The sequence below is a fragment of the Chamaea fasciata genome, unplaced genomic scaffold (genome assembly GCF_029207755.1).
Source record: "Chamaea fasciata isolate MVZ Bird 193981 ecotype frontalis unplaced genomic scaffold, bChaFas1.0.hap1 SCAF_16, whole genome shotgun sequence".
In the NCBI taxonomy this organism is placed as follows: Eukaryota; Metazoa; Chordata; class Aves; order Passeriformes; family Sylviidae; genus Chamaea; species Chamaea fasciata.
Genome location: NW_027094101.1, coordinates 4,117,727 through 4,130,604, shown reverse-complemented (window position 1 = coordinate 4,130,604; position 12,878 = coordinate 4,117,727). Strand labels below are relative to the sequence as shown.

General features: G+C 40.7%; 1 protein-coding gene across 1 annotated transcript; it reads right to left on the bottom strand.

Annotated features, from left to right (window-relative positions):
* Nucleotides 1-54: 54 nt before the first annotated feature.
* LOC136297668 (radial spoke head 10 homolog B-like) lies at nucleotides 55-12,545 on the bottom strand. Its single transcript, XM_066197763.1, has 19 exons — nucleotides 11,883-12,545; nucleotides 11,238-11,313; nucleotides 10,953-11,021; nucleotides 10,576-10,749; nucleotides 9,946-10,031; nucleotides 9,204-9,324; nucleotides 8,349-8,525; nucleotides 7,544-7,685; nucleotides 6,965-7,086; nucleotides 6,312-6,498; nucleotides 5,493-5,601; nucleotides 5,323-5,402; nucleotides 5,075-5,223; nucleotides 4,201-4,308; nucleotides 2,983-3,156; nucleotides 2,776-2,833; nucleotides 2,177-2,263; nucleotides 916-1,105; nucleotides 55-489 (listed from the first exon to the last, which is right to left on the bottom strand). The coding sequence occupies exons 1-19, from the start codon at nucleotides 12,110-12,112 to the stop codon at nucleotides 288-290; spliced, it is 2,541 nt and encodes an 846-aa protein (XP_066053860.1). The 5' UTR covers nucleotides 12,113-12,545; the 3' UTR covers nucleotides 55-287.
* Nucleotides 12,546-12,878: the final 333 nt, after the last annotated feature.

Here is a 12,878-nt window from a genome sequence, read left to right as displayed (position 1 = left end):
CTTTAGGAGCATCTGTGTTCATTTGCATCATGTAACTTCCTGCTAGTTTACCCCTGGTGTAAAAGAGTGTTCCCTCTGAAACCAGCAATTCTTGTGCATACAGCTGAACCATTCTTACAGATTCCCAGAAGGGTTGATTGTCTGGGGTTGTTTTGCTTTGGGGTTTTTTTTTCTTATTTGAAGAGTACTTGCTTGAAGCTTCAGCAGTTGCCAGCAGAGGATTTCTTTCTTTTTCTGTCAGCAGTGCCTTGGTACCTGTGGGTGCTGCCTTCTCTGCCTCTTCCTCCTCAGGCTCTGCTGCCCTCTGGGCCTGTTTTCTTTGGTGGGAGTTCTCTGGTTTGGGCCTCTTGCTTCAGCTGGGGCCGGACCCGGGACAGGACTCTCTCCCAAGTTGTGTATTTCTCTGAGGTTTGTTTCTTGGCCTTGGCTTTCTCCTCGAACAGAGCTGCTTCTCGCCTTTTTGCCTCTTCTTCTTTTTCAGCAATAAGTCTGCATGAACAAAGTTTGAATTTAAGAGGAGGGAGACAGCTTGCTACTGGCTAAGCAACTCCAGCTCTGGTCAGAGTGTGAGCAGTATAAACTGCCACAGCAGTTTATAGAGAAGCACAAAGTCTCTTAATTACCCCCTCAAGTCCAAATCTGTCTTAACTGCCTTTACACAGAGCAGGACCCAAGGGCCAGGAAATACCAGGGCTAAGAGTTTGTAACCTGAAAGCAGCCTGGATTGGTTACTCCAGCCAGTGAGTACATGAGTGAAAACATGTGAGTTACATTCTGTATGTTACTAATGAAACCCCTGTGAGTTTGTTTTCCAGGCACAGTATGCCATCTTACTTTCTTAAACACTCTTCTCATTTTCAGTAATTTTGTCAGCAGAAGGGATAACAGTACGGCCAGACAAGATTCAACACTCACCTTGCCAGCTCCTCAGCCTGGCTCTTTCTCAGCTCAGCTAATTCAGCATCCTCCTTTTTGTTTTCTTTTATTTTTTCCCTCAGCACTTTTTCATGCTCAAAAGCAGGGAAGAACTTAGTTGTGAAAAAGGTTTCCACCTGACATATCCAGAGACTAAAGAGCTCCTTTTGTTCATCTTCTTTTGCTTCATCTGCAACATGTGAATTAAACATGTTTTTTTAGCAGGGCGCTTCTGTTTCAGATGTGTTTTGCGCTACAATACCTCAGCTCTGATACTCTGCAAAGGGAAAGTCTGGCTTCTGCGTGGGACAGAAGATGGAAAGTGTGAGACACTTTGAACTGAAAGGGGGTGGCCCTTTTGTGAGGCTTCAGTGACTTGGCCCTGGGAATGGCGCAAAGACAATGAACTCTTCCCTTTAACCCTGTGATAAGAGTCTTCTGCAGTAACCTGATGACAGCTCAGTATCTGTGACTCCTGTGCAGGGGAAAGGGACAAACAAACATGACCACCTGAAAGGACAGAGGTGTGTGCCAGTGTCCCTTGTCCTGTCAGGACACAGGCCAGGCCCAGGTGATGGGCCCTGAACAAGAGTTTTTCTAATGTGTAACTTCTCAGCCATCAGATTTCAACAGAAGAGCTGATGACAAGCTGATCCTTGTCTACCTCTGTCCTTGGATTTGAGTTCTGCGGCAGCAGAAAACATTTAACGAACGTTCAGAACCAACTCAGATGAGATCTGCTAAAGCTGGAAGGAAGATGGTACAGAAAACTACAACCCTCAATATACCCAAGTGCTCTTACTGACATCTCTTCTGCCTGAATGTTGCCTGTCCTAACATAAGGCATCTACCCCAGCTAGTGGTGGCACACCACTAATAATAATTCTTATTTTAAGTAGAAGGATATGGCAGTGATACATTTTATTTGTCCAAGACACTCCAAGGACAGGCTTGCAGCTTGAGCTACTCACAGAGCAAATACAAATTACAGCTTATAGATGCCCTACAAATAAAAGAGGATTTTAAAATTGGGGAAATTATGTAAGTTGGTAGTTAAATGTCTCATTTAATTATGAAATTTTATTTTCCTTTAAAAAATATTTTAAGTTTTTAAAAAATCTTCATCCACAATTAATGCTCATTTACTGCCCTCTTGTGACAAGCTGAAATCTGCCTATACAAATAAAACTTCACAATTCAAGAGCTACAAGAGATCTGTGTGTGTGTGTGTGTAAGTCCTAAAACAGCAGGACTGTTTTACCTGACGATTCCTTTTCTAGACAGGAATCTTGGTCTTCTTTTACATCATTGTTTTCTCCAGGAGGTACAGGAAATGAGACAAGAGTTTCTGGTATTGCAAAGAAAGAAAATTAAAATTACTCAGCCTTTAATCCTGTGCATGAAATTCCAAGTTTGACCCTCAGCACAAACAAATACAGATTGTCATCTGACCTGAAAGCCAGACCTCTGGTTAAAATACTTCTGCAATGACGAAAAGTTTGTTTCTAATGAAGGCACAATGCAGAGTTCAAGCTCCTGTTTCCATGCCCACATGAGGGGGACAGGAAGAATTAAGCTTTAAAAAGCCTTTGAAGTTATTTTTAAGGAAAAATTGATAGCTTCTATTTAAAAAGCACAGCAAATTCAGAGATTCCAACTTGCCCAGCTGTCTGTGTACAGCAGGTATGAAAAGCTAAACATAAACTTTATCATAACTGCCAAACTGAATGGAGCTGCCCTCTGTAACTGCAATACATCACCTGTTCCCATGATCAGCTCCTGTTTGTTTTGAAAGTTGCAGAAGAAGTGAATCTCCTCTAGCCACTTTATAGTTTTACAGCCACTTTATACAGTACTCACCCAGCAGGGAAGGTTGACAGATAAGCTTTGTGCCTTCACAAGGTCCTGGTGTCTGGTCCTGGTGGCAAGAAGTTTTAAATTCAGTTACTAAATGTCTGGGCTTGTGTTCAAATCACATTGGTTTCCATGGTCAGGAAACAACATTTTCAGGGCCTGACTTTGCTCTCTAAGTGGACATGTAATAACACTGGTCTGCATCAGCTTTACCTGGGACAGAGAATGTTCTGTGAGAGACACAACTGAGGTATCCTTGGCGAACTCCTTGATTTCCAAGCTACTTCTTTTCTGATCATCTTGAGCTTCTTTCTTCAGGATCATATCCTCAGTTACATACACCAATGCACATTCAAGAAGAGCTTCGAAAAAATCCAGAAAAACCATCTAGAGTAAAACAAATACAGTGGTAAATTAGTTGATTTTTACAAAATCTCTTCATTCACTGGCCTATGTACCTGAGCAAGCAAAGAAGTGATAGTGAAGTCTCCCTGGCCTCATTTATCCAATCAAACATCCCTTCTGAAGAAAAACTGAAAACAGCCAAAGCTCAAAAAACTCAGGAGAGGATATGATGTGTTACACTTTATACAAGTCATATTGAGCTAAAACACAGCGTTGATTTTTTGTTGTACCTGAAGTTATGAGAAATTCCTCTAACAAGTAACTCACAACTACAGCTATTACCTAAAACATCATATTTTAATTGCATGGGAGGCTGCTAGAAACCCCAAGAGTGGGTTTATAATGGATTCCTTAGTAAGACTTCCACTGTGCGTCCAGTTTATCAGATCCTGCTTAAAACAAATTCAGTCATGTCATTTACAAGAGACTGTTGCTAAGTGAGAGGTAATGCTTCAAGGGTGAAAATCCTCTTTCCTAGGCCAGTTCTGAGGCAGCACACGTCTTCTACAGTCACTACTTGACCTCACTGAGGTGGCAGCACCTCACATGTCACTAATCAGGTTTCTTGGATGGCCAGATTTTCAGGACCAGTGGGTTCACATCTTAATTACTGACCCACCTTAACAGGCTCAGCAGCTGGAAGTGCAGTGATTTATCCCTCTGTGACCACTGCAGATCTATATTGTCAGGCAGCTCCCCGGGGACAGAGCTACCACGTGCAGCACTCCACTGGAAATGGGGTTTCCCTGCGTGGATTGTGGCACTCCTAAGGATATTTCTGAATGGTCAAGTATGCTGAGACTGTGCTAAGACATCGTAATTAAGAAAAACATAGAAGTACATGAGCTAAACTAAGAGATTTAAGTGGAACAAAGGAAGACAAAAATAGAGGCTCAAGTTTGTATTCTTTTTTTTTTTTTAATAAATTAATTCTTCTTCCTCCTGTTCCAGCAGGTAGGGCAGTATTTGCAGGAGTTTTTAAAAGCAATTTTAATTGTTTCTGTTTATGTTTTTTTCCATACACACCTCCAGCTCCAGGTTGTTACCATGGATGCCAGGTAGGTAGGCACCAACTTTGACAAATATTCCCAGAACTCTTGGAGTGGTTAATTCTTCACTGAGAAGTTTAAAATCCTGGGTAAGAATAAATGTCACATGTTAACAGCACTTAAGGCATTCCCCACACGGACCTAATCTACCTCCCTTTCAAAAGGAGGAAAATTTTGCCAAAATTTCTAGTGGTTTCAAATGATACTTCCACATATGTAATTAACAGCAGAGTGAAATTCCAGTCCTATTGAAGCCAGTGGGAATTTTCCCTAGACTGCAAAAGCAGTGTTGAAAAAGAACTTGTGAAAGCTCATAAGCAAAAATACTAAAAAATTACAAATTTGCAATCTGATTTTTTCTTTATGAAAAAACTGCTCAGATGAATAAAGTGAAGTAGCCAAACCCCAGGCATATCAGTGGGAATTGTTCTCTACCTTCACAGTAATCTTCACCTGTCCTCAAATGGCTGAATTTCAGTAAAGAATCTCATGCTCTTCTTGTAGTAAATACGGTGTTATTTCAATAGCTGTCAGTCTTTGAGTTCTAACAATAGGATATGTTCATATATACATTTTATAGATGGGGCAGAGGGAGACATTGGGGACCAGCAGAAACATTTATATTCCCTTAAACACATTGGTCTAGGATTTGATAAAAGTAAAAAATCAGAACTGAAATTCTGAAAAAGTGCATCATTAACACTAGATAACTGTTCCTTTACTGCATAAACAACCTCACTCCCACCTTTTCAACTGTGCAGAAGCCATAGGGACTATTCTAAAAGGCTCATATAAACTGGACAAAGAAAGCACAACTAATCACACAAAACAAAACAGAACTACATTATTACATCCAACATCCAGAGGAATTGCCTCAGCTTCACTGTGAGTTCAAATGGAGGTCCAGGACGTAGTCTACAAAAATCTTCAAATATTTCCCAGCATTTCTCAATGTAGCTCATGGCAAAAGATGTGAATTCTTCACCAGAATATAAGGCACCTTTCAAAACGAATTGGGAAAAAGTAACAGTTACAATAAAACTGCAATGCGTGTGATACTACTTGATGAATTCTGCACAGAAGAAATAGCATGGCTTACATTGGACACGACAGGCAGAGGGCAGAACATTCCTGGCCATCATTTCAAAGAAACAATACTGCAGATGGGGAACTTTGTCTCTACAGTTGAAACAAAAATACTCTTGTCTGGGAAGGTTCAAACTGATTACACCGAAATAAATTTCACAAAAAAAAAAAAAAGAAACTTACTTGTACTCTTCATGATAGATATGAAATGCCAGGTGAACAAGGTGGGATACAAATGTTCTGAACAGTAATATCTCATGTGGACTGTGTATTTCCTCAAGTGGTCTATCACCTAAAAAATTTTAAAAAACCCGAATTTCTTCTGTTCTCATGTCCATGAAAAGCTTAAAGGCATATTGATTTGTCAGTCTTTCTTATCCTCTCCATCTGCACCTATCACAGTGTAACAACGCTCCTGCAAGACTCAGACCAGACAATGCAGCACTTCCAAACAAAGGTCAAGGGAGAACTGTCTACCTGTAGCTGGATCTTGGACAATTATCTTTCTAGAAATGCTTCCACTCGGCATATATAGAAATAATAGGGAATTCAAAGTTGGAGTTAAACCCTTCACATACTAAGGACACTGCAGGTCTAAAGGGAATTGATTGATTAACTGGCTGTGTGGAAGAAAAAAAAAAAACACTATATGCAAACCAAAGGTAACAACACTGAAATTTTTTTTTTTTTCTCCGACTCTCTCAAAACTCTCTCTCTCTCTCTCTTAAATAATAATGGCAAGACCAGGGGTGAATACATATTTTGAACAGATGGCTCTCCAGTGCGATTTTTTATGTTGTATTTTAATTTGGTATTTTCTCACCTAAGGACCAGAAGTGCCCAGAGAAGAGTAAATTGATCCACTGAGAACTCAAGAGGCGCAGAGGTGATGACTCAGGAGCACTTAACTCCCAGAGCTGACCTGCCAGCAGAACTTGCCACTCCGACTCTCCACAGCTTACCATTCCCCCAGGCTAGAGCCTGCCCACCAGGAACACGAACCTCTGAGGAGCCGATCCATATCTGCCAGAGTTCTGGAGGAGAGATGAAACCCACAGTCCTTCAGAAACTTCCAAAACTGCATCCAGGTCAGGGTGTGAGTGCCATCAGGAGGACTGGTGCCAAAGGTGCTGTAGAAGTAGTAGGCTCTTCTCAGACTTGAAATATGCTTCAACACAGCCAATTCTACCTAAATAAAGCAGGATATGTTTTCAGCATCATCTCAAAGCAGCAGAGATCGGTCTGTATTGATCCTGTAACTGGGCAGATAAATATTTGACCTTGCAACTTAGAAAAGCATACCCCTGGCTAAGTGTTCACAAAAGCATTACTCAAAAGTAGTTTTAATACATGGGTTTTGGAGACTGATAAAAATAAATCACCCTCTGTCAGCAGACAAACCTCAGAGTAGCTAAAGCTGGTTGCTCAATGCCCTTCCAGATATGTTAACCTATTTTTATTCGGCCTTTTTTAGTGGAAGCTCAGAAGGGGCAGTACTCTCTATTCATTCTTTTTGCTTTTTTGTTTTCATGACCTTCAGATTTTTGAATAATTGTTTAATGGAAAGAGTTACTTTAGCACAAATAAATCAGAAATACAATAGTATGAAACACAATACAGGGGAAAAATGAAAGTATCAAACAGTAGACTCTTACTTGTTCCAGTTCTTCCTTTCTGTTACCCTCTGGAAGCAAGGGAAGTAGTGAAGATATATTCAAAACAACATCTGATCCCAGAAGAGGAATCCTTCCCAAGGAATTAATGATTGTGATCTTTCCTAACAAGCAAATAAAGTAAGTTAGAACAAACTAAAACAAAGTTTAATTTATACCACACGGAAAAACAAAATGTGTATTATTCCTTCCCATATTGCTGACTTGGAACAACAAATTCCTTCACAGTAAGAAGCAGAGATTTCACAACCAACAGCATAACAACTGAAGAGCAGCTTTGTCAAATCAGCCCCTAACCAAAAGGAAATGCAGACATTAGAAAAGCTGTGAAACTTTCAGACAACAGTTCCATCCATGACAAGTTGTGGTGTGGATGTGTCACTCCACTCCAAGTGTCACTCACAGCAAACACAGCATGGAAGCAAAAGCCATGACTCCCATTTTTATTTAAGTTCTTTGAAGAAATATACCTGGTCCCTGAGTATGTACAATCAGTTTCACATTATAGTAAAATGGAACAACATGTGAATTCAGTAAAATCTGTTTTGTTAAGCTGCTCACTAGTGGCAGAATGCCTTTTTGTGCTTGTGGCTCTCTGTTTTTTGGCTTTCACTGCAGGCTCTCGAAGAACAGGACATCGCACGGGACAATCATTGACAAACTCGTCTTGAAAAACATCACCATTCTTGAAGATAAACATGCCCTACAGACAGATTAATTACAAGATCAATATAAAACAAAGACAAAAATTCCCCAAACTCACTAATTCTCTCCGTCAAATTTCCTTTTCAGAATTTTGCTAAAATGCAATATGTGAAATAAAATACCGCAAAATAATCTTTCCTACTCTCTTTTATAATGGATTTTGTTGCCTATTAAACAGGTCTATTGTTGGGATAAAGGACTCACCATACATCTGTTTGATTTTGAAAAGTATTTCCCCCCCAGATAGAAAGACTTGTTTGCACTCCTTGGGTTGTATACGTGGCACTCCACTCTGAGTTTTTTCAAAAGTCTGTTTTATGAGAGGCTTTAAGAACCTCTCTGTGCAAGGACAGCTTGAAATCCATTAGCTTGCAGTGGAAGTGTGAAATTCTGACCAGCCACTGCAAAACTCGAGATGCACCTACTGCACTGAAAATCTCCACAGTGAAATCTATCTTTGTATACCTGAAGCATATCTAACCACAGAGCCAGGCTGTGTCCTTGGAAGGACAAGCCGTGTCCGACTGCTTTCAGTGGACGCTCTGCCCTTTGTTTGGGGATACTACAACTGAATGTAGTTTGCTGTACAGAAATCTAGAGATCCACTATACAGAGCAGAAGAGTTTGCTCTGCTGTTGTCTGTAGTTCTGACAATACCCACCTTGCCATGCTTCTTATTATGCACCCATTCTCCACTGTATATGTCTCCATTAGCATAAATAAAGGTCCCACGTCCATGGCGCTCCCCTTTTACAAAATCACCCATGTATTCATTCCACAGAGGATACTGAGACATCTCTGTTTTATCCAAAAACCACGTGTGGATGCCAGAGCCATGCTGAAAAGAAATTGTTTGTTTAAAAAATAGGTCCAGACTTTGGCAATTCTCTGAAATAAAAGCCCCCAAGCTGACGGCTGCATCACTTCAAAGCAGGGACAGAACTACATCGTACAAAGGTGCGTGGTAGAAGCACCCAGAGGATGCACTGCATCAACACATACTTGAGCAAGCTCTAAAGATACCCACCCCTCCTCCCTGAAACCTTCTCTGTAGTGCTGAACAGCCAGGTGAGGAACACCAAGCCACAGAGCCAGGATGGTCCACAAACTGGACTCCTTGACAATCTTAAGCAGAGTGATAAGATGGAGCAAGCAATCACCTTGGTGGTCTAGTACTTTACAGGCAACACAGAAATAAACTGCCACACTACCTACTGCTGAAGTCATAGCTCAAGCTAAGTCAAAAACACTTTTTTTTTAAATTTAATTGAAAAATGTTTATATTTTCCACTAGGGAATGAAATTTTGATTTTATAAGACTATATCAAAATCCTTTAACAATCTGAATACTGCTAACATAAGAATCAATTTACAATGAAGAACATGTTTCTGGTATCTCAAGTGGCAAAAATCGTACAAAGCTCCTTTGACACTGCACAAAACTCCCTGTTTAGCTTTCCTTGAGTAGTGGACAGATGCTGAACTGAAGAAGGGTTTCTGGGGAAGAAATTAGTACCTGCACACCACACTCCCACTGCCCCGTATACTCTTGATTATCTGTCACCCATTTCATCTCTCCATATCCATGCCGTAGATTTTGCTTCCACTGACCTTCATAGGTATTTCCAGATCTGTAGCTGCAAAAAAACCAATGAAAGTTATTTCATACTAAATTCTATGCTGATCTTATGAAAGGCTTATGCAAAACCTCATTGCTAATAAATTTATAATTTATTAAGGCTAAATATGAGCATTAAATTGAAAATTGACTCACTGTGACACGGACACAGAGGTTTTACTGTAGCCACTGTTTACCTCCTATTTTTAATTTAGAAATCACTAAAAATATTAACCAGCTCTTGTTCCCAAAAAGCCTTTGCCATAGCTATTAACAATATTTGTTTATGTATAATTCTATAGATAAGTCATTTATTCATAAGGCAGCTTCATCTGCTCAAATCAATCGAGTGTGTTTGTTTTTCAGTACTAAATTGTGGTTAACCAAAGCTGATTTGGGATTTTGTTTTTAGCTGTTCTTTTGTGTGAATGGTCAGTAGAAATGATTCACCTAAAAATAAACGTCTAGAGGTCTGTTTTGTTATCATAAAGCACTTTGTACATTTTTTATTCCATGGCAGAAGGTACACACTACTATGGAATGACAGCGTTTGTACCCACTTTAAACAACACAAGAAACTGCAACATAACACACAAAAATAAAAAATGTTGAGGCTAAGAACAAGCGTTATCATATTTACCGTCTTGATCCCCATCCTTCTCTGACATTATTTACCCAATCACCTGAGTACCAGGAGGTCTGCTCCTCATCATAACAAATCATACCCTGAAACAAAGAGCACAGTCATTAAATACCTAAATATTCATCTGCATGAATAAAACACCACATACAAATGATATGACATTTGCAATAATGTTCTAATACACAGGGTCACTTTGATTCACTGTACTGAAGGCAACTGAAAGGATACAATTCAATAAAGAAAGCAAGATCTTTCGATTCATATTAGGTAAGACCTTAGAAAACACCAAGTGTTCAAAAGAAAAATCCTATTACATTACATTAAAGCCTACTGTGCATTTCAAACCCCTTGAAAATACTTTAAGAGAGCTAACCTTGGCATCAAAATTACAGTACTCAGTCTGAGGCAGACCAGTTTTCTGACCCATTCAGACGTTTACTTCCACCAGTAGGTCTACAGTATTAACTGGATTCACAACCTCAGAAAAACTCCCTGGGAGAAACAAATCTCTACAGGGCATAAGACCACGCAACAGAACAAAACACTGTTGCAAAACCTGTGCCCAGCAACACTTGCTGGTCCTGAAGGCTTCACCCCAGCCCACGCTCTCATTTCGTTCTTACTGACCTTTCCATGTCTTTTGCCATGGCACCAATAACCAGTGTAAGAAATTGGATGAGTACCACTCCTGAAAACTCCATATCCATGCCTAAGTCCATCTTGGATTGATCCTTCATAAACACTGCCATCATTCCAGGTATAACAGCCATTATGCATCAGCACATTCTTAGCAAATGTCCCCTGAAAGATAAAATTACATTAAACTTTCAGACTCTCTGTTTCCCAACCTTCTGGGACAAGTCAGGCTTGTAACTGAAATCACTGCCACAGCTCTGCAGTTGCCACCTGTACTGTACCAATCGCTGCAATTTACATTCTTTCCTTCAATTTGCACATCTAACTAGATGCAACTGTGTTCAGTTACAACTTAAATTGTACTTTACCTTGTACTTCACTCCATCAGCCCACGTGTAAGTTCCTTCTCCATTCATACACCCTTCAGAAAACAGACCCTTCAAAATGAAGAGAATAGCATCATATGCAGATTTATTCTTACCCCAGCTGAAGCCTACAGTGACTGTAAGATTTGAAAAAAAAAACATTAATTCCCCCCAACTACTAGTTTCAAATCAAGAGTTTTAATGCCAGAAACAGAGCTTTCAATGCTTCTCGGTGCTCTTGAGAGACAACTTAGTCTGCTACATTTTTTTTTTAACTTATACACTCACCTTGTATGTATTTCCTCCCTCAAAACAGACAAATCCTTCGCCCTCAAAGAATTCACCAACTTGTTCACCTTCATAGCTACAAAGAAAACAAACTAAAGATGAAGATTTCAAGTCACTGCCAATAGATCTAAATCACATAAACGACCATATAATCACATAAACAATCATATACACAATCATATATGAGCTGTGATTTACTGTGGCCTACACACAGGTCAGCTCATGCATCTTGTGTAGAATAATGAACAAGAAAATTTCCAATTTTTTCAATCTTCCTTGTAATATTCCACGTAATTTTTGTGTTGCCTCAGACCCATATTTCTTAAAAGGCAGCAAAAATTAAAAATTACATGATATGTTTTCCTCACCAGTTATCTGCATACCTTAATGAAACTTCACTGAAGGTGAACAAGCCAAAAGAATGAGGGTTTTGGCAGACAACACCAGCAGCACTATAGGATGCAAGAAGGCAGCAGAATTCCACACGTACATCTCCTAAGGTGCCACTGCTACTAGGTCTGAATAACCTAACCTGATTCTCTGCTTCAAAGCAAGAGTCAAATCTGTGTTTGTATGACACTGGCTACAGCAGAGATACTTGAATGAGAGTTCTTGACTTCACTGCTGTATTTGTAACAAGGGTACCTTTTTATAATCACTTGAGCAAGAAGAGGCTCCTCCTGGATCCGGGGAACAGGTGGTTCCTTTACCCCGGGCTCTTTATCTGGTCCCTCCGGAACTGCCCGAGTTTCTTCACCCACCGACTCACTCTGCAAATCTGGCAGTGTTGTTAAACTACTCTTAGCTGTAGTACCTGGAGAGTCTTCCGACTTCTTACCATCCTTCTTGGCATCTTTCTTCTTGCCTTTTATCATAGCTACTGAATTGTCGCAACGTGTACTTCCCTTCTGAAAAACGAATATTTATTTCTGTCTTATCTACATATTTTTAACCTATAAACTAGTTAAAAACCCCAAAACACAGACAACTAAAAAAAAAAAAATCCAAAACCAGTATTTCTGTGATTATTACACACACATGTATTAAAGTAATCTCTGTAACACCAATTCCTCAAGCCAGTGGTGTCAGCTTGTGGCAGGCAGGCAAAACCATGATGAATGAAACACTTCTAATGATCTCCACCTTTACTCAATTTTTACCTATTAGATTTAATTACGTGGAAATTTGAAAGCCATTTCTCAAAGATACGCATTTGGCAAATTCTGGGAAGTCACACCAGCACTACTCTTATTGATTTAACTCGCCTTCCAAGTTATGAGTTGCAGACAGAACACAGCACAGCACAACCACCGAGTCTTGTAGTTATTTTGCCAGTTGAGAGCTACCTGAAGGTCGCAGGACTGCCTGCACAGCCGCAATCCTATCACAGCCGGGTATCACCGCGCGGTAGTGCAGGAACTCAAGTGCCTCGAGTGCCGCAGCGGGGAGGGCTGGCAGGGACAGCCTCAAGTGTCACCGGCACCCGAGCGGGGGACGGCGGGGCCGGGCCGGTGCCGAGCCCCGGCCGAGGAGCGGCGGGCCCGGGCCGGTGCCGAGCCCTTCCCCAGCCCCGGCTGTGCGGCGGCGGGCCCGGGCGGTGCCGGTGCCGAGCCCTGGTCCCCGCGCCGGCGCGGCGCTGCC

Coding starts and splice junctions, on each gene's coding strand:
- LOC136297668 (XM_066197763.1), bottom strand. CDS start 12,112: ATGATAAAAGGCAAGAAGAAAGATGCCAAGAAGGATGGTAAGAAGTCG. Junction 7,686..8,348: donor ATAATAAGAAGCATGGCAAG/GTGGGTATTGTC, acceptor ATCTGTCTGTAG/GGCATGTTTATCTTCAAGAA. Junction 2,264..2,775: donor CTGTCAACCTTCCCTGCTGG/GTGAGTACTGTA, acceptor TTGCAATACCAG/AAACTCTTGTCTCATTTCCT.